Source organism: Meleagris gallopavo, chromosome 2 (genome assembly GCF_000146605.3).
Source record: "Meleagris gallopavo isolate NT-WF06-2002-E0010 breed Aviagen turkey brand Nicholas breeding stock chromosome 2, Turkey_5.1, whole genome shotgun sequence".
Lineage (NCBI taxonomy): Eukaryota > Metazoa > Chordata > Aves > Galliformes > Phasianidae > Meleagris > Meleagris gallopavo.
Window position 1 is genome coordinate 57241152 of NC_015012.2, and position 21627 is coordinate 57262778.

The following is a 21627-nucleotide window of genomic DNA, read 5'->3' on the forward strand; positions in this document are numbered from 1 at the left end:
TTTGGTCATATGAAGGAAAGTGCAAAAGACTTACTAAAATAAACGTGAAACAAACAGCATTTTGAAAAGAAAAAAACCTTTGCATCTGTTATATTCACTTTGAAACTTCTAAAAATCTGTTGAGGTTATTTAAAATACTTCATGAACATAGGCAGATACATTTCTATTTAAAATATTATTTAGTTTTGCACTTAACTCAGTCTTTCCATGTTTATCAGGAGAGCAGTTAAAAATGTAATGTGAAAACGTGTTAATTGCCTTCTCATTTTCCCTCCCCAACTGTTTAAAATTAACAACATTTTGTAACATTTCACAATGAGCGATGCGCTTTTAAATTGCAAAATGTTACTATAAGAGTGTAATCATGAAGATCATCTACAGTAATTTTTTCTCTCCAGTATGCACTAAGAAATTTAGGACTTCATTTATTGTTCGCAATTTACTTCAAGCTTTCTCAGCAGTGAGTTTGTGAACAAATCTTTCCCTTTTCCATAGTGCCAACTTTACAAAATGGTAAATATTTTCTTGCTCCTTCCTTCACATGGCAGACAATACCATAGAGTAAAATTTTTCGTTATGAACTATAAACCACTCTGTCTCAAGGCATATACTGGGGGAAGAAGAGCAACCCTGCAGAGATGGACTTGGGGGTCCTGGTGGATGAGAAGCTGGACAAGAGCCAGCAGTGTGCGCTTGCAGCCCGGAAGGCCATCTATCTCCTTGGCTGCATTAAAAGAGGAGTGATCAGCAGGGAGAGGGAGGTGATTGTCCTCTCTACTCAGCTCTTGTGAGGCTCCATCTGGCATACTGTGTCCAGGCCTGGAGTCCAAAGGAGAGCCACTAAGATGATCAGAGGGATGGACTATGAAGAAAGGTTGAGGGAACTGGGCTTGTTTAGCTTGGTGAAGAGAAGAGGAGGGGGAATGACTGTTTACATGGGTGGATAGTGATAGAACAAGGGGGAACTGTTTTAAACTGAGACAGTAGAGATTTAGGTTAGATGTTAGGTGGAAGTTTTTCAGTCAGAGGGTGGTGACGCACTGGAACAGGTTGCCCAAGGAGGCAATCAAGGCCAAGCTGGATGAGGCTCTGGGGAGACTGTTCTAGTGGTTGGTGACACTGCCCATGGCAATGGGGTTGAACCTAGATGATCTCTGAGGTCCTTTTCAACCCAGGCCATTCTATGATTCTATGTCAATAGAACAGATGAAATTGAATTTTGCTGCACAGGTATAGGTCTCAAAATGTAGATGCTCCTTCCATACTAAAGCTAAAGAAGTAAGAAAGGCAGAGAGCTAGGCTTGCTACCTGTGCTGCTATTCCTTATGGAAAAGGCGGAGGATTAGAATACTTGGAAAGACCATTTCTGCTGCTGGAAAGAATACTCTACAGGTCTGACCTGAAGAAAATTAGCAGCAATATCCTCAGCTTAGTTGCACTCTGCCATCAGCAAGGAACACTGCGAGGCCATTGCCACTCTGGCATGCCAACACTCTAGACAATTAACTATGCCTCCTGTGATCGGATTTAAACTAGTTTATGAAACATTAAAAGTAGAGACTTGTTAGCAAAGATAGATATTTCTCTGTGAAGGAATCAGTGGATTAGATTCTTTTTGACCTAGTCATCTGTACTGATTTAAGGACAGGGAGTGTTCATTTCAGTGTTTGACTTTATGTCCAAAAGAACAATCATAAAGAAGTAACTAGAAATATTTCATGATGATGCTATGATTTCAGCATCTGGAGGAGAATACTTTTACTATGCTTACACATGGAACATAGCAGAGGTTTTTTTGTGTACAAGGTTTTCAGATAAAGTATACAAGCAAGATTCTAAATATAAGTGTACAGAATTTAATAAAAGAGGATCGACCTTGGAAGGACAATGAAAAAGTTTGGGATAAAACTAGAAGAAACAGAAAGGATGTGAATTGAAAAAAAACATATCAAGCTGGTGTGATTTGGTAAGCACCCGAATAAGTCTTCTACAATATTACTAAACTAAATTATAGAAACTTCATAGATGTATTTTGGGCAGAAGGTACTTGGACAAAAGGAGACTTCTGTTCCTTGTAAATACAGCTATCCATGGAAGATTAGCCATAAATTAATCTTAAAATAGCAGAAATAGCTTGGGTCTTTTGTTCTTGCCAGTTATTCTCTTTGCCAATTGACAGATTTACAGGGCTGCCCATGAAAATGACTGCCTGTCAGGAAAAATTGTTAGGCAATCCACAACCAGCCAACTTAGTAAGAAAATGAATAAATATATAGATAAATAAATAAACTTGCAATAGGCCATGAAGGATTTACATACGAGTACAGCCTCCTTCTTCAAAGTTGTAAAATCCATGAGCACAGCGGTCACATTTCTTCCCTGTCACTCCTGGCTGGCAGTAACACTGTCCATTTCCATCACAGTCAAAGGATTTGGAACCAAAAGAGTTGCAGTTGCAGGGAACACATCCTCTGGAAGATTGTAAGCCAAACGTTTCAGGCTGCCACCAAGAAAGGAAAGAAGAGCAGTTAGTACATGGAAAGATTACTGGGAAAAGATGAAAAGCTAAGTGCCTGTGGATAGCAGAGTGATCCTTTCTTTTTCTGTTGATTCTGTAATTCTTAAACAGAATTGTAGAGGTAAAACTGGCAAGGGTACTAAACAGCTACACAGCTCAAAAGGACTAAAGATTTCAGAATGTTAACTGCTATTATAACGAATGTTCTCTAGACAGTACACTTTGTACAAGGTTGTGTTTCCATATATACAGTTTCAAGAAGGTTGTTATGTACAGTCTTCAGACTGGCTTTCAGAAATTTCCTATTTTACTTAAATAGATGGCCTGAGTCATCTATGTGTACCATGTCTGGATTGTAAGACTATGTTAGGCAGGATTGGTTACTAAGAAAATGAATTCAAATTCTCGGCTATAAATGGACAGTGATTCAACCAGAAAGACTCTGAACAAGAAGATTCTGTCTCCTTTGATCAAGGGCACTACCTGTACACAGTACTCTGTAACTCAAGGGCATTTCTTCTGAATGATTCTTAGGAATAACTTTAGATGAACACAGATAGGATGTATTTGCATTACAAGCTAGTAAGAATTACCTGTTTTAAAAAATAATTAACTGCTAATGATTATAAATGGACTGAAGTGAAATATATTTATTTTTACAATGTGCTACTGGGCACCTCGGCCATTTGCTGTTAGATTTTTTGCCTAGTACAAATCAGCACAGATTTTTCAAATCAGTGGGAATGTACTGACTTAGATTCTCATGGATTTGTTTCCACAGTTAAAATCCTAATCCATGTAGGTGAAATCTCAGAGACTTTACCAGGCTTCCAAAGTCCACAAATCTGAACTCTGAGATTAATATTGATGTTCCACATTCCTAGAGGGAATCTATTGATATGTATCAATATACGGGATTGTACCTACAGTCAGAATCTGGCCTGAAGAAACATAGAAACTAAGCAAACACTTGATTATACATATAATAAAGAATTACCCTGATTCTCATTTCCAGTTTCTACAATGAAATGCTTTGCAAATTATATACTTCAGCATGACAAAATACGGTGCATCAGAGAGAAAAGATTATTCTAATCCATGTAATTAAACTTCAAGGTTCAATTAAATATACAGTGTATCTCTAAAGATTTCTATTACACAAGAAAATGTACTCAAATGTAAATATGAAAAATCTTCAGGACAGACAATCAGATTAATACAGTGAAGCAACCAATGCACAGCATGCAGATCAGTTCTCAAAAGAAAGTTTGATAGGATGTAATAAATTCTGTTTATAGGGTGAAAGACAGAAAAACAGCCTGATCACTAGCACTCCACAATGCGTGAATGAAGAAAAGATCACTAGCATGCTGGGTTCTGTTCAGTGAAAGACATTTTGATCAGTCATGCAAGCTCCCAAGATGAGACTCCAGGCTGAACCCTCCGCCAGCCTTGTTTATACAGAAATTAAGAGTCACATCTATTGAACAATAGATAGAATCATGGATGACAACAAGGAAACATAATACCGTCTGAATATTGTACTATATTCGACCTTGCACCGGTGTATTCTGAATATTTGTGTGGTCAATAGAGTTATATTAAATTGGTAAAAGTTCACATTCTCGAAAGAAATCCATATGAGCAAATAAAGCACAAGTACTTGAACCTGACTGAGGAAAACATTTGAAAAATAACTGCCAGTATTTTGGAGTATTTATGGACGTCTTGAGTTGCAGGAGGAAAAAAAAAGCAAATTACTTAAAACACTGCTCAGTTAGAAGCAGTTGAACCATAATTAATATATCATTTTAGGAAATAAGCTGTTTTGTTGACATGTGATGATGAATATTTCTATTATTTTGGGAATTGTATTCAAATAGCTTGCACTTGTTCTGGTTAAAAAATAAAACTGTCTCAAGACTGCCCATATTCACAAATGAGAACTTTTAACATCTGTTGTGTTTGATATTTCAAGGCTAGATCTTAACATTTTGCCTCTGGTGATGATTCTTCTCATGAGCTCCTAGCCTTTTGGTTCTTGAATCATTAGAGGAGGAAGTCTTGCTCTATTGAAGGCCACAGGTGAATATCCTACTGATTACACTGATGTATGAACATCAGTGTATATTTTATGCACACTACTGTTGATTGTGCTGCTTTTGGAATTATTCTGTTATTTGACTTCCAGCCTGTTTGGTTAATTGCCCTATGCAACTTTGGATGTGGGGAATACCAAGCACAGAGCACTGTCTTTCCTTGTTAATTCTGTGTATTGAAGCACATTTCTTTAAAATTAAAGGGAAAAACAAAACAAACAAACAAACAACAACAACAACAAAAAACAAAAACAAAAAACACCACAAGCAAATACAAAGTTTCAGCCCATGCAATGCACACAGTTTCTGATTACCAGAGTAGCAGGCTGGTAAGCACCCCGTGGGCACCCACTGGCACTGCTGAAGCCCCATCTCCGAGGGGGGACTCGAATCTGCTGACTGCTTTGTGCACTTTCTTTCAATTTAGGCACCCGTCTGCTGATTTCACAGCGTTTGCCTGTGAATCGTGATTTGCAGATACATCTTCCTGACATATCACATTGCAGTGACATGGATCCTAAGGCACTGCAGCCACAGGGTATACAAAACCGTTTATCTGGGGCCCAGAAGTAGCTGGGCTTTAAAAATGAAAAGTAAACACTGTTATAAAGCAGAGGAAATGAAACTGCACCAAATAAAAGAGTACAAGAATATAGACAGCAAGGATTAATTCCTAACAGCAGCTGATTTTGTATTAGCAATAATTATTGACATATTTTATGTGTATATTATACTGTATGTGGCAAGTTCCATTGATAGTACTGATATTTCTTCGAATAGACTATTTAAATACTGCTGAAGTGAAAACGTGCTCCCCTGGGATTCCACTTCAAAATTTATGCAGCTTGAAGGGTGAAACGATCCTTTTGGTTTCTGCACAATTATTTATGTGCTTTAAATCACACACACAGGGTGTTCTGAGGACACAGACTTAACCCATGAGTCTTCATGCTGAAACAAAGACGTTCGGCTGGTTATAAGATATTCCTGAGCAGCCTAAAGAAATCTCTTTGTGAAAGTTCATGAAAGACACTGTTGTTTTTTTTTTTTTTGCAGTGACTTGCAAAACAACATCAAAACAAAAGATATTTTCACCAAAAAAATACAGTATTTGAAAAATACCAAAAGAATTCCTGAGAAAAAGAATGTAAGAGCAGAATATTCACAGTAGGAGTAAACAATCAATTTTCTTTTTTTGAACACGAGATTCTAACAGATATTTCCCAACTTTCTTCATAGAGGAATTTTTCCAGACCTGCAATATTCCTACTTATTTGTATTAAATATTCAAAATATGAACTATATTTACCATACGAAAATATGTATTCATACATACAGTGAGGCTTAAAGTATTTTGATTGAGTGCAAAGGGAGATTTACTTTTGTTGTTTGTTTTGCTCCAGAAAAGCTTTGAAAAACATTAAGTGGCCATTTTCTATATATTTTCCCCATACATAAAAACAATTCCTATTTGTTCCTTAAGTGAAACAACAACAAAAAGACAAAAGAAACCCATTTAATACCAGACTGAAGCAAACTGAAACATCTATGGTTCCTCATCACTCACCTTGCACATGTCACACTGGCGCCCAATCACGTTGGGTTTACACTCGCACTGGCCAGTCTGAGAGTCACAGATCTCTGAGATGGATCCATTGACATGGCAATGGCAGGCTACAAAGGAGAAAGAAGGAATTGTTGATGTGTTTCCAGTGCACTTACACTACTGATTCTGACTTTAACAGACAAATTTTAACAGCGTGGTTTTTGCCATCTGGACAAACTCAAGAGGAAAGCCCGGACAGTGACAATCAGCATTTACCTACCCATAAAAACGCAGAATTCTATTCCAAATTATTGCACTGAGAAATTTTGTTTCCACTTCATAAAAAATCTCACATGCTACCCCAAGTTCCAGCAACAGCATTCCTCACAGAGGAAAAAGAACCCAAACAACCAGCCCCACCCATGACACAAATCACCTAAGGATTTTTGAAAAGCAGTGAAAAAGAAACTGTTGTTTCTTGTAGAAAAAAAAAAGTTTTGTTTCCTGCATTTTCGTATTTGAGAAGAAATTTTGGAGATGCTTTCTATCACCCTTTATGCCTTTAGATCACAAGTCTTTTGGCATGCAGCAAACGCAATAAGGAAGGGAGAGATGTTATCACCTGTCACAGGGACTGTGACCATACAGGCACCAATTCCATTAGGATGAGCAGGCTTCCTTCTCTGTCATTTTTTCCACAGAGACATGAATCCTCATCACTATATTTATTACCAATCTACTCTTCAAAACAGGCCCAGCCCACATTTTCCCTTCTTGCACTACCCTGACTACGTGTTGTCTTTTTCTCAACGTGACAGCTTTGTTTTAAGAAGTACTTAAGCATCCCAACAGCATGGTGGTCACATACTTGCACATCATAAGGTGCCACTAGAGTTGTATTTTTTTCCTATAGGTAGACCATCACAATAGGATCTTCACCATGACTTCATTGGGCTTACTATATTGTAAACTGAAAGGAGTTTTTCCTGCCATTCTCCCTATTTTTGAGGTATTAATACACAATCGCTTCTTTCAAATGAAAGTGATTTCATATTTTGCTTCAATCTGTCCATGACCTTATTGTTCAAACATTTGCAAAAATATATCTCTGAGAGTAAATAATAATAATATAATAAATAAATATATAATAATAAATAATAATAATGTAAATAAATATTAAATAAATAAATAAATAAATAAATAACAACCCAAAATAACTGTGGGCTCTCTTGCCAATCAGGTAATTATGTTCATCTCTTTCATTTCTTCCTTCCCATTACCATAATACATGTTTTAAAACTATTGACAATCCAACCTGAACACATAGAACGGTATTACATGTACACATTTGCATTGTATTTCAATGATAACGGTCACTAGTCAAAATAAAATGTGTAATCTCAAATTCACATGAACATTATCAATACAAATTAACAGCTGTATTTCACCAACATTTCAACACAGATTTCAAAGCCCAAAGATATTATTTGAATCTTTTTTTTCTTAAACAGGAATGTAAAAATCACAAGGATCCTGATAAATAAATAAATAAATACACTGTTTTTGTATGCAGGCAAGCTTAATACCATATGTAGATCACATTGAAAGTAAGGTCTCCTATTTATTTCCAAGGAAACTGCAACAGATTTGAACAGTACAATAACACTGTTTGATAGAGTAAATTCTCATCTACAAAACACTATTTTTGCAACACAGTCATCGCCATTAGCTCTGCATTTCCACCAGCGATGAACAGGAGCCTGAATGCCATGCCAGTCAGAATCTGCTCTAATAGAGGTGACCCACTGTCACTGTCACTACTGCTGAAATGCACCACCCGCCACCCCACTGTCCTTGTGTCTGCTGTTTGGTCTCCATCAACATTCAGCAAGCATCAATGAATGTCAATGAGAGCGATCTTTTCTGCATGGAGGAATTAAGCGACACCCCTTTTGCTTCATATGTACTTCCATGTCAGAAGCCATTTGGTCAGGCTGCCCCTCTGCTGCCATCTGTCACACAGCAACAAAACATAATGGAATATTGGTGGGAAGGTTCAACCTCTACTGCCATACTGCCAACATCTGCCTCTGAAGTCAAGTGCCAAAATATTACCATAAAAGGTACTACTTTCAGAGCAGGCCTCATACATTACCCCAAGTGGAATGACATGTTTTTACTCAGTCACAGATGACTGTGTGCAATACAGAGGTGAAACAGAATTTGGAAATTAAGACTTTGATTGTTTTCCTGGCACTGGCACTATGTACACACTGAAGAAACATGCAGTCAGGGTTATTCATATACCTAACTGTTACTCAATCTGATAAATTACATTTATCTCACCTAAACCCTTCTTATTCATTTAGCTCTACTGGAAAATTAGCTATTGTCCCAAATTCTAAATGGTTGCTATATTACAATACAGCCTGTCAGAGAAGTTTGTCTTACTTTCTCCCAAAATGACAATGGTTAAGACCTCTCTCAATCCCTCTTGATTTGTATAAATATTTATGAGTCTGTAATTATAATGAACCCACACACTAATTCCCCTCCAACAGTGATACTGGGCACACATAAGCACACTTGGATACTTGCTTTAATTAATCTCATGTCACCTAGCTCTACCATCAGCACAACCTCTAGCTATTGGTTCAGCATACTGTGCTGTTTCACAGCAAAAAGCAACCTACAAAATTGAAATCAAATAAGTCTAGGACATTTGCTCCATGTTCTTAGATCTATTATTTTGTACAGATACACCAAGAAATTCAGAAAAGCTGTAGTGATATAAAGTTGTACTGTCATTTGAAATGGTTAATGCACATGAAAACAGCACAGTACTGAGAAAGAGCAAAGAACATTTCAAACAATAATTCGAGAGCAAAATTCATGCTTTGCAACACTCTCAGTTTTGGCTTTTTAATAAGGAAAGAAATTGAAAACAACAAAGTAAAGGCACGGTCCTTCTGATATTGTAGCTGCAGGGCAAAATTCATGGAAGTCTGCAAAGGAAATAAAAAAATCATATGCAAAAAAAAAAAAAAGAAAAGAAAACCCACACGAACGACAGAGAGCAGATGAATGTAAGGTAACTGTGAGCACAAAGCTATGAATACATTATGGGACTCTCCTTGTCAGTGATGCTAAAAACAAAAGTAAAGCTTGTAATTCTACATTAAATATGTATTTATTTTTAATACTTTTTATTTTTAATTGTGTGTTTTTGAAACTCTCCTCACACTACATCTCTTTCCCATGCAGCTGCCACAACTGTAAAAATGTTCAAAGCAAGAGCCCTGTCAACGCTGCAGGAATGATGATGAGCTACTTGAAGCTACGATTTCTGAAATGCACTGCTTTTAAAAATCACATTACACACTTAACACCCTAACTTATATGACATCGTAATGAATTTTTAACTAGTGCAAAGAATGCATGTGATTGTCCAACTTTTATTTAGCACCACATAGCTACAGAAAGCATTTATACAGCCATGTTTCTCCATGATTGTCTATTAATTTACATATAACCATGTTAATTAGCCTTATCTGAGAAAGCTAGTTATGTTTATGTTCTAAATCTCTGGAGCTCCAAATGCTGTCTTGGGTAGTCTAACATGATCTTGTATTTCAACTGTCAAACTGCACCCACTAACAAAGCAAATCCATGAAATGGATGCCAGTGGATCAGAATTCTGTGCTTGCAATACATCTTGCAAGAAGTGGTTCCTGTGCTCCTAAGAGCAATAAGGTAGTGCCCAAGACCTTTACCAGCATTTTACATATTTGTACTCAGTGGAGTGGCTCTGCATTTATTCCAAAGAAAGGAGAGGATTTAATTCTATTAACAGAGAAATAAAGTACTCTGCACTTTCAGAAGATCTAAAAATCTTTTTTATTCCATTCCTCAAATTGATGGCAAATTATATGTGAGTATTTTTAAGATAGAATTTTAAGAGCTGCATCCCGAATTGTGCCAGGAAGGACTCAGTAAGAGCTACTGCCTTCTACAGAAGCAAAAGCTCCTGCTCCTACCAGCTCTTCTATCTGCTCTCCACAACTTCATGCAATCAGTGTGGAAGTCTGACGCTGGATATGCGGCTTATACTTAAACAACATGCGACTGCACAACACTACTGAGAAGTGGTGGCTTGTTGCAGTGCCAGGCACTGTACTTCATAGCACCTTAGAACATTCAACAGAAGTCAGGAGGCTAAACTTGGCAGGATGCCTCTGTCCTGTAAAGCACCTTCCAACACGAACTTCTGTCACATAGGTGACAATAAGGTCCTGAGTTTTGCCAAATTTGGACTCTTCAGTAACTGAAATATCTTTTCCTCCTCCTTTCAGTACCAAACTGAAATGACCAATGGGATTAATGAGATTTCTCTGCATGTTGTAGTGCATTTCTATTTATTTATATTTATTTTTGTAGATCTGACATTTATCATAACCTTTTGCAACCAATTTTCCCTTCTCCTATGTCTGTTCCATGCCTGCTTCATTATTGCTTCAATTACAGGAGGAAGCTTTACAATAGGTTCGTCATTCTATTTTGAATTCACCCTTTCCAGATGCAAGTAAAACAGTATTCTTAGAGGTATGAGCACATCATATCATTCTCCTGCACATGCATACAGAGACACATTCTTCCTCTCAGAAAGAAAGATACAGAATAGATCAATTCTGTCAGAAGTACTAAGAATTCATGACTTACGTTGACAGTTCCTTGCATCAAGAGCATCACCAAAATATCCATCAGCACACCTCTCACAATACTGGCCTGTTGTACCTGACTTACATATCAGGCAAGCACCAGACAAGCTGTCACAGCTGCCAGGAACGGAGAAGTCAAGGTTGTTATTACATTGGCATGGTTGGCATGATCCCCCTGGTATTAGAGGTTGTCCAAAATAGCCTTCTGCACACCTAAAGTAAAAGAGATCATGAGTTAGGACCCTTAAATAATCTTATTAGAAATATTTAATTTTATTTCTCACTAGTCACTAAAAATTACTTGATCTTCTTCCAAGTATTTCTTAACTGCCTTTTCTCTCTCTCCCTCCTCCTTTTTAACAATACTGTAGATACAGTACCAGCTGAAATCCTGCCAGTTCTGCTAGTAATTAGATTTCAATGGGAGAAAAATCTTGTCACTGGCACTGAAGACAAGACAAAGCATAATAAGAAATCTGTCTACTGGCACTCTAGAGGAATTCAGGTTCACGTTAGATAGGCTTTGTATTTCAGCACACCATGTCTAGATATTCGTGTGCACTCATTTCCCAGCAAGTCTGTTGATTTTCTCCCTTCACATAAATAATGTGTTTGCTATAGGTTAGAGAATGATAAAAAATTGTTTACACAACAAGATCCCCCAGTCATATAGCCTTCCGCTGGTCTACTGCACGGTCACTTAACTATTGGGTTGCTCACTTCTGTGTATAGGAAGGTAACAAAAAGATTCCTAGAAATCTTTTGAAAAGAATTATAGGATTCATCGTGATAGTGACTTTCTAGCATAGTCCCTACCTTATTTTAAGAGATACATTTAAAAATATCACCTTTTCCACCTTGGCCACCTGCAATTTCCAGTTAATATCTTGTAAAACAGGTTAGTGAACCTGACTTAAAATGAGTGTGTATTTAAAGAAAATTTGTACATGTCTGAGCTTATTTCCTACTTATATTTTGGGTTGTTTTCCCTTCCTATTACATTTGTGCACACTTCACAGTTAAAGCAATTTATAGATAGTGAAAAAGGAAAAAAATGCACAGTTCCAGCTAATGAAGTTATTTGTGCTCATCTCAGATGAACTTGAATTAATGTAAAGAAGAGATAGAATACATAAATCACATAAATAAACATTTCCTATTATTTTAAGTTGATTCAAATACAACTTTAATCATCGCAGATATTATCCTCCCTGCTTTGTACTAGTACAAAGTGGTACGGTCCAAAAATAATTTTGGATAGCATACAAAAAAGGAAACACTCAGGTCCACTACACTTTTACTCTTTTCCATTTATGCTCATTAAGTTCATCCTTTTCCTTTCATCCTGAATGTCTCACGAAATTTCCAGTCTGTTCCCAAACAAAACAGTCTAAACATTTCCTAAATATTATTCAATATCAGTAGCAAAAGTTATCAAAATGGATGACAGAGTAGAGAGGAAATAATAGATAGAACTAATCAGTATTTTTTAATAGTAGGATGTTATTCAATGTAAAATTCTTTCTGTTCTTTAAAAATATCCATGACACAGACCTAAACAGATGCATAATTTATACAAACAGTCCAGTGGTTTGGGTGAATGTAAGTATTCATTAACACAAGCGTAATTTTCATAGTCTAGTCCACTGTGCTCCAGTGCATTCACATAGCCATCTCTCTCAAGTACTTCCCCATAACAACAGTACATCAAAATCTTGTCATTAGAATAATTAATGCATTTTATTTTCAGAACATGTCGTGAATATAGCTACATATTGTACCTCCCTGTATTATTCCCAGAAAAGAAATGGGTGTTTCTTCCTTATTAAGGAGGTATTGAGAATACCTCAGCAGCCACAGAACACTAATTTTTAGCTTACTTTCCCAAAGACAACTTGACATCTTTTTTCCCCCACAGATGATACCTCAGTTACAAAGGCCAGGAATCTCTCAGTACATGTAACAGTTAATAGCTATGATTTAGAAAAGCTAAAGTGTATGATTTAGAAAAGCTAAAGTGTAACTGGATAATTAAGGCAGGATCTTATTTTACTCAAAATAAGAAGAAGAATATGTGAAGTTCACCTATGCTTTGCTGTGATATTTCTCATTTACCACTTGCATATTTGTCATGAATCTGTATCTTTTGGTACTACTAACCAATTTGACTTCATTTAACTTGCACTCATTTTCCATTTTCCCTTTCATTTAAGAATTACTTCAGTATCTTACAGCATTCCTATAAACTTACCAAGCAGTTCACAGAAAAAAAAAAAAACACTCCAGAGGTTTGCAAGAAATGCGTGGATAATCATTTCCTTCTATTAATAGCAGAAGACCTTGATAACACTTTTTTTCCCCCTCATCAATTTAGATTTTGCTAATTAATATTAGCGAAACTGACCCTCATCACATACATTCTACTTAAACACATAGATATTCTTGAATCTAGATTCAAGATGATTAGATCCCAAGATTAGGGAGAAGTGAGGTAAACTTAACAGAACACCATATGCACATATCTAAATTCTGTAAATTCTTCAACATTTTCTCCCACTTCTCATGAAGTCGTAGATGTAGATTAAAAAAAAAATATATCTACTTTCACTAATTCCACCCTTAAGGACATTTCTATTTTAGCTACTCTTCTCAGATTCAAAGCACTACATGTTTGGGAAAGTTCACAATATAAACTCAAAAATCTATGTGGCATGGGAAATTACATGTATGGATTAGAGAAAACACATATCTTATTAAATAACTGCAAAGTACAACAGAATACCACTGAGATGAAGAAAAAAAAAAAACAACAAACCCAAAAGAGAAATCAACCAACCTACCAGAAATAGGAGTAAGGACAGGGAACAAAGAATGAACCAGAATTGAACAAGAATGGTTCAATTTAAAACTCCTCTCCCCCCCCTCCAACTTCCTCTCTCTGTTTACCTCCAGCCTCAAATGCAGATGTTTCCCACGAGTAACAGTTTTATTTGGCATAATTGGTGCCAAACACTGAGCTAGTATATAAATATGTGAAAATATGTGTACTGTCTCTGGATGAAATGGAATTAATTTTCTTCACCGCAGCCCATGTGGTTGTGTGTATGTATACAAATATGCACAAAAAAAACACATGCCTATTGTATACTATGTCTTTATGCTTACTTGGAAAAAACAAAACAAAACAAAAACTTTAAGACAGAGTTAACGTGGACTGTAAATCTAAATACTTGAAAATATGAAAATAGTATTTTCAAAGTTGCTTTGAAAATTACGTGTACCCAATTTGTGTATGAAATTGGGTAAAAGTCCAGTGGGGAAACAACCTGCAAACTTGCTGTTAAAAATTTTACCACTTATGCACAAAAGAGATGTTACTGTTCCATGACTGGAATAAATCTATATTGCATTTTCTAATATCAGAGTGCTTCTCTTTGCAACCTGGAAACAATCCCACACAACACATTTAATTTATAAAACATTCTGAATGTTTGTTCCTTTTCCTAACAGCATTGCAATACAGGTTTGTAATTCTGGCACCGGGGAAAGAATTAGATTAGCAGCAGCAGCATATTGAACCCAAAAGACTCAGAAGGGTCTACCTAGTGGCACTCTGTGCTAGATTTGAGGGATGCTGGGTTGTAGAGGGGAGGAAGGATGTGAAACAGTTCATCTTTTTCCTCCCACTAAAGTTACACAGACTTTTCCACTCCCCTTCTTGGAGGACAAGATTTCTCCAACTATATTCATAAATGAAGGAGCGCTAAAGAAGAAGCTAGACTCATCCACTTTGTTTCTTTTCCCTATGGAAAAAAAACAAAAAAAACAACTGTGGGCTCTTTTCAATATCAAGGCTGTGCAGCTGGCGAATGCATCTCAAAATTCTGTAAATATGTTGGGCACAAAGCACAACTTTTTGACATAAACCTTTCGTACAGAGATAGGAGAGAGTCTACTGTACCCTGTACCCACTGGGAAATTGAGTAATGAGCAAAGGAAGAACATAAATCTCATTTACTGGGGAAAAGGATTAAATAGGAAAACGAGGCTTTCTCTACACTTAGAGATAAATGATAATTTAGGACTGTTCAGTTAGGCAACTGTGTGACACAGATTAGTTGTTGCTATGCAGTTGCTAAAATGATCCAGAATTCTACATAAACACTTTCAGCAATTATAGAATCACTATTAATAATAGCAAAAGGCAATATGCTTTCTTCCATTCATTATTATTGACAGCTGTGGGCATTTCCAAGCAGCTTTTATAGATGAAAGAGAATCATTCCATGAGCAATGGAATTAATGGTTTAATTTCCAGTGGATTTATATCACATGGTTACAAGGCTAAGGACTGATTATTTGCAGCAGGATGTTGCTGTACAGCAGTGAGCAAACCCTCAGGCTACAGCAATGCCTCTTCCTTGCCCTGTAAAATTTTTTCTTATGGGCAAAACATTTAATAAACTCTCTCACTTGCTCCTGCTCTCTTGTGCTTGTAATCTCTGCTGTTTAATTAGGTGTGAGATCACACAGTACCCTCTTCCTTAACTGTGACGTGTCCTGACTTACTAACCTCTATTCAGCTACTTCTCGTGAAATTTTCAGGAACAATTACTATCTCTGAGATCTTCTACCCTTCTGTCAAATTTGGTTGGAATTGACCTACAAGTTCAAATGCTTTTGTGGGCAGACAGACACGCACTAAAAGATCATACAACCCTTATTTCCTTAGGAAATAATGCTAAAAATCCAAGCCTGCCACTTATTCAGATTATCTTATATCGCAGCTACAGAGTGTGCTCCACTCAGAAATAGCACTTGTTGCTAATGGAAGCTGTCAATGACCCTGCATTGACAAACTGCCACCAAAGTGCTCTGCACCAAAGTGATTTATTCCTGCCATCATTAACTTCACAGCCCACTAGCTTAAAGAAAGGTGATGACTTCCAAGACAGACAGGAAAAGACAAGCAGAAATAGTACTCAGCAGGAGCAGTCTCAGTGATAATGGGTGGAAACAGGTGACAGCCTACACTCTCACTTTAGGACAGATATAGCACAATAGGGGATTTCAGAGGAAGTAGTCGTAAATGTAATTTGGAAAGATACGACTAGAGGGTGATTCATGGCATACGGACAGGTTTCTGCTTTTCCCGGTTGGCTCTTTCTCTTGATTCACTCCTACTTTTTCCCATCCAGTACTTCTCCCTGACTTACAAAGTCTTCATTCAGAAGCCTTATATTTTTAGGGTATATGTTGGAAAATGCTGCAAGCAGCTCATGGAGATGTCAAGTGGCAAAAACCAGCTAAGATACAGAAATGCCATACTTTCATTCCCTACAACTATCTAGCCAGGCGATAGACTTATCTGGATCCCTCAGTCCCTCTTAAAAAAGTCTTAATCGTAGAGTCATGTGGGATGTGGATCATGGAGCCAAAGCCAGTGCTGATTCACTGTGACCTCCAAACAACTAGCAGCAGTACCTGGCAAACTAACTGCTCTTTAAAGTTATTCTATCCTCATGAAATCCCAAAAGATAGGAAGGTGCACAGATACAGCGATGATTTCCCCTGTCTCTACATTCTCACCACCTGTGGAAAGGGGACCCTGGCAGCTTAGCACTAGTGCTTCTACTATCCTTCTGTTTCACTTAAATTCTACGTGTAACTCTTTCATAGTAATAGAATATGAGAAGGCAGATGGGGTTATCAGTGAAGGGAACTTCCTCTCTGAGTACTAACATGTCATTTGGACCTATCATAGCCAAAGAAAGACAAAACATGAGATTTTTTTTTAATTTGCCTTTTTGTGTAAGTAATAATGAAACCCATGAAGTATATCGAGCTTTTCTACATACTTAACAAATATAGACTCTCTGTTGTCGCTAAAAACTATCTTCTTGTATTTGCTGGAACAAAAACTAGAAGTAACAAAGGTAAAATATTCTTTTATAAATAATTAAAACCAACAAATAACTTATCACAATGATTGTGGTTTGATTGCATATTACCTTTTCAAGAAGAGGGAACAATAATTTACTGAACATTTGATTCACCACGCTCTAACTATTCAAGTGATGGAAAGAGACAAAATAATTAAAAAAAAAATAATCTCAAAAGACTAATGGAACTGCTAGGAGAATAATTTTAAAAAGGTTTCTTACACCTCAACAAATGCTTCTTTGAAGCTTTGTAATTTACCATAAAGCAATAAAGCAATCACTTTTTCTGGGAAAGGATGGAAAGGCAGATAAAGACTATGTAAGTATGTAAATACATGGATGCAATGTCAGAGGAAGATGAACAGAAATTTCTTCAGTAAGTTTCAGAAAACAGGAACAGATATGAGAAAGGGAGGCAACAAAAAAAGGAAGGAACTGTTCCCAGTGATAAATACTTTTGATTCAGATCTCATACAGTTAAAAACACGGTACTCACTTACCTTTCACAGCGTGGTCCCACATACCCAACTGGGCATTCATCACATATTAATCCATGGCTTCGGTCAAAATGGCATGTTGGGCTAAAACTGTGTTGTTGATATTGGGCAAGAAGAGGGACAAGGAGGAAACATAAAGAAAAGACTGTCAGCATCATAGTTCTTGTCCCACTTCAGAGATTGTTAATTTGCAAAATAGTGCCCTAGAAATGTGATTCTAGTCTAGCATGGAGACTAAGTTTGACTCCAGCAAATAAAATTTGGAATGACTCTGCTATTTCTGCAACACTGAATATAGAGTAACAGATGGCAGCATCCCAATAGCCTGTTATTATGGGACCTCAGCCTGCCACTGAGTGGCCTAGATAGCATTAAAAAGGCAGGAATGTACAGCTGTTTGTTTGTGCCCCTTAGGGCCAGACAAAACAAGCTATGTCATAATATGTCCCCAAAATAAATATTTCTGAAGGATGACTGATTTGAACTTTGTGTATACGGGTCTGTGAAAGGAATCCAGTGAACAAGAAAAGACTGGGACAAAAGGGATATAGCTGGTGCAGCTTCCAAGTGAGTACATCTGAGTGCCAACAAGGTGACACATCAGACCAGACTGATGTTTAAGAATAGCTTACAGAGTACAGAGCTTTACTTCTTTGCTATGCTTTTCTTATTCCTAGCTGGTGGTTTTAAATAAGGATAAATGAGGATACCATTGGCATTTGCAAGTTCTACTTATCTCTGATCATATTCAACTTCAAGCCCTGCTCCTTTGGTTTTTAGCATTTTGCTCTCTTCCTCCCTTAACATACTTCTGTGAATAACCAGCCTGACTCTTTAAAGAAAACCAAAAAACACAACAAGTGCACTGCTCTCCTATCATTCTGAAGCGATCAATAAAGGCACAAACATGAACACCTTTATAGAGCTTCATCTAAATAACTGAAAACAGTTCTGGTCAATCTAATAGAAAAAAAAAAAAGAACGGAGCAGGTGCATGGTGGAGTGACTGTTCACAAAAGGAAAACAAAGCATCTAGCTGAAAAGAAGACACTGAAAATGGCTTTTATAACTTAGGAAAACAGAAGTTGGGAAAGAATATAATGAACAAATACTTCAGAAAGAAGTTATATTCAGGTAAAAGATTATGCTACTACAGTAACAAATAGACATAATCTAACCTGGGATAATTTAAAGTAGGATATATAATGAAAGTTTCTGGAAAATAATGGGCACAGGGAGGCCAGAAGAGCTTAATTAGGATCATGTAACATAATTACCTGCTGATAACTGGACTCTGCTATTCAGGAGTCACCCATCCTATGATCTGAACTCAGTTACTCTTCCCTTTGTTTCTACTATAGAATAGTTTCACTTATAAATACCCCATTTATCATAAAGCAATAAATCAATCTCCCATAGACAGAAATCAGTAAGAAAAATGTGGGCAAGTCAGTTCCGGTAAACACAGATAGGTATTAGGATATTCCTAGGATTATATTTCTGTTATTTGCAATGACATTCAATTAAAAATAGATTCAGGAATGTATGAGGAGAAGAAATAATTGTTCGTTCTATTTTTATATAGCAATTATATATATGCATTTTTAAACTGAAGTACACATGATCAGTAAATCGAATCAGCAGCACCTGACTTTTCAAATAGGATGTGGTCGTCCATTCTTATCTCATTTTTTCATAAGAATGACATGAGAAAGTTTTATGGAGATGCTATCAAAGTTCATTATAGCATTGCTTAAGATTGACTGCACCACAGATCCGCTGAGAACTCTGAATTCAAATGCATAAATTGTAGAGATTATAATAACTAAGTACTTATTATCACTAAGCAATGACCATTAATAGCATAATTTCTATATTTTAGGGATTATGTTCAGACTGAGAGTTCTTCTGCTCTTTGACTTGGTAGTCAATTTACATCTGAATGTTAAACATTAATATATTGAGAAATTCCCATTTGCATGCTATAAAGGAAATGTGTGATAGCAAGATGAGAAAACGTGAGTTTATCTTACTGAGATTTAGAATCTCATTATTCAGTAGTAATAAATGTTAACAAGCAGTATGTATTGATTTGTTAAAACAAGATTCAGAAAATCTTAGTCTCTCTCGGTTCCTTACCAGTCTTTTCATAGTGATACATAAAATTACAACAGAACACCAGTGAAGAGATGGTATCAGAAGTAGTATAGGTATGTGATTAGTCCACACTGGGAGACAGATCTCAAAAAGCTCACAAATACTCTATAGAAAACATCTGTTTGGAGTAATTGTATTAGCAATTTTATGTAATTCTCCAGTAAAATACTAACATTCTGAAAGCAACCAGATTTCCTAGTTCACATGCTATAATGTTATTTGTTACCTACACAGGCTCAGCAAGATATGTTCCATTTCAATTCTAGCGATATAACATTTCTGCTAGTCTTTATTTAGAAAATAGTAAACTTTTTGCCACTTCAAGAGAAAAGCAGTAATTATCTCAGATATTTGCATTTAGTAGGAAAAATTATACCTGATTAAAATATATCTGATAATTTCTATGAAAAAAAATCAGATTATTTAAATCTCCATAAAGAGTAAGAATGTCAGAAGAGTGCTGAATTAATGAAAAGAAAGAAGTCAAGCATGCATTAAATATGTCAATTAAAATACGGATATTGATCTCATTTTGTGGGCATGGTGGTGATGGGTTAACAATTGGACTAGATGATCTTAGTGGTCTTTTCCAGTCTTACTGATACAGATACAAATACAGAGATTTACACAAAATAAGAAGATATATCCCATGATCTAGAAAATATAATTTTCTTTTCCTAATCTTGCCCAGAGCTGTCTTCTGTCATTTGGCAAGTCACTTATTACTGCTATGCTTTAGAAAGAAATTTCATGATTGGCTTCAGGAATTACATATATGGCATTAGGAAACAGAGAAGATAATAAGCAGCAGTTAAATCAGCTTAAACTAACTATGGAACAAATCCATCATGTTTCTGAAATGGATAAACATTTCTCCTCCACCTTGTATGAAACTGCAGAGGAAAAGACACAGTTAAGTACTGTAAAAAACAGTACAAATATCATAAAGATGTAAGATATTGTTATTAAAGTCAGCACTATTTTATTAGTACAAATACATCTCAGAGGTTCATTTTATGAACAATATTCTCTGTGCACCAAATGCCTAGTATTGAGCTTAAAGAACTACAGATGCCCTGTTGTGCTACATTAGAAATTAAATACTATAGGAGCTAGAACATATCAACAGCCATTTCTAGGTATTTAGTACATAAATTATTTACTTGTTAGGCTGTGCAGAATAGCATAGCATATATCACATCTCCATAGTGATATATACTTGGTGAAAATTTCTCAATTGTTCACATGAAGGATGAGTTCAAGAATCTGAATAATATATATAATTTATATTATTCGTAACACATTAAGGTCACTACCAACTAAAGTTACATTATAATGATAGGGTAGAAAAATGACTATTTTTAAGTCTTCAGAGAACACTTAAAATGTTTAACAGATCCCTTTTTTTCCCCCTCATGAACAAATTTAAGCCTAGAACTGTTGAGGAACGAGAACTTGAGCTTTATGGTATGAGTTCCACAAAGCCTGAGGAGGTTTGCAGTTTTGCTTTTTTCCATTTTAGTATTTCTAAATTCTATGCCATTACAGAGCTAATGTAATGTAAGGCTAAACACTATAGGGCTCGGGAATCCCAAACTTTCACACTTCAAGAACATTTATATTTGTTTGGTACCTATGCTTTTCAAGAAAGCTAAATATTACAGAGAGTTCTCTTATTCAATTTCAAAAAGGAAGAAAGCAGACAGAACTCTGATGAATACAGAGTAGAAGTCTCCAGGCATTTTGCCAATAAAAAACTTGAATTTGGTTTATTTGACTTGGTTTGTTGCACATCTGCACCAGATATAAATGTGATAGTGTTTTTCCTGCTTTATCAGTACAGCATTCTCTAACAATAGGAAGATTAACTAACCATGCAAGGAAATTCTCAAATGTGAAAGAAATGAGAACATCAAAGGAGCCATGCCTGAGCAGTAAGCATAAACTCAAGTATATCTAATAAAACAACTGTAGAGCTGTGATAATAGAAGATTTCCATCTTACAATTCCCTGAGATTCCTGCTAATAAATTGTCAGATTAAAATCGCACAGATCAGAGAAGGAATATAACACAATTCTATTGCCTATGGCATTAGCATGAACTACTAGAGAGTAAAAACTGGTTCATTAGTGTTTCAGGTTGGCCTTAA

The 21627-nt window shown here is 36.2% G+C and overlaps 1 protein-coding gene across 1 annotated transcript in view; it reads right to left on the reverse strand.

Annotated features, from left to right (window-relative positions):
* Window positions 1-2281: 2281 nt before the first annotated feature.
* LOC100545470 (laminin subunit alpha-2-like) overlaps window positions 2282-21627 on the reverse strand; it is a 103169-nt gene continuing 83823 nt past the window's right edge. Inside the window, exons 18-22 of the mRNA XM_010707403.3 lie at window positions 17324-17410; window positions 10883-11094; window positions 6185-6291; window positions 4932-5195; window positions 2282-2500 (exon numbers count right to left, since the gene is read on the reverse strand). Of these exons, the coding sequence (XP_010705705.1) occupies window positions 2312-2500; window positions 4932-5195; window positions 6185-6291; window positions 10883-11094; window positions 17324-17410 (859 nt within the window). The 3' untranslated portion in view covers window positions 2282-2311. The remainder of the gene's footprint in view (window positions 2501-4931; window positions 5196-6184; window positions 6292-10882; window positions 11095-17323; window positions 17411-21627) is intronic.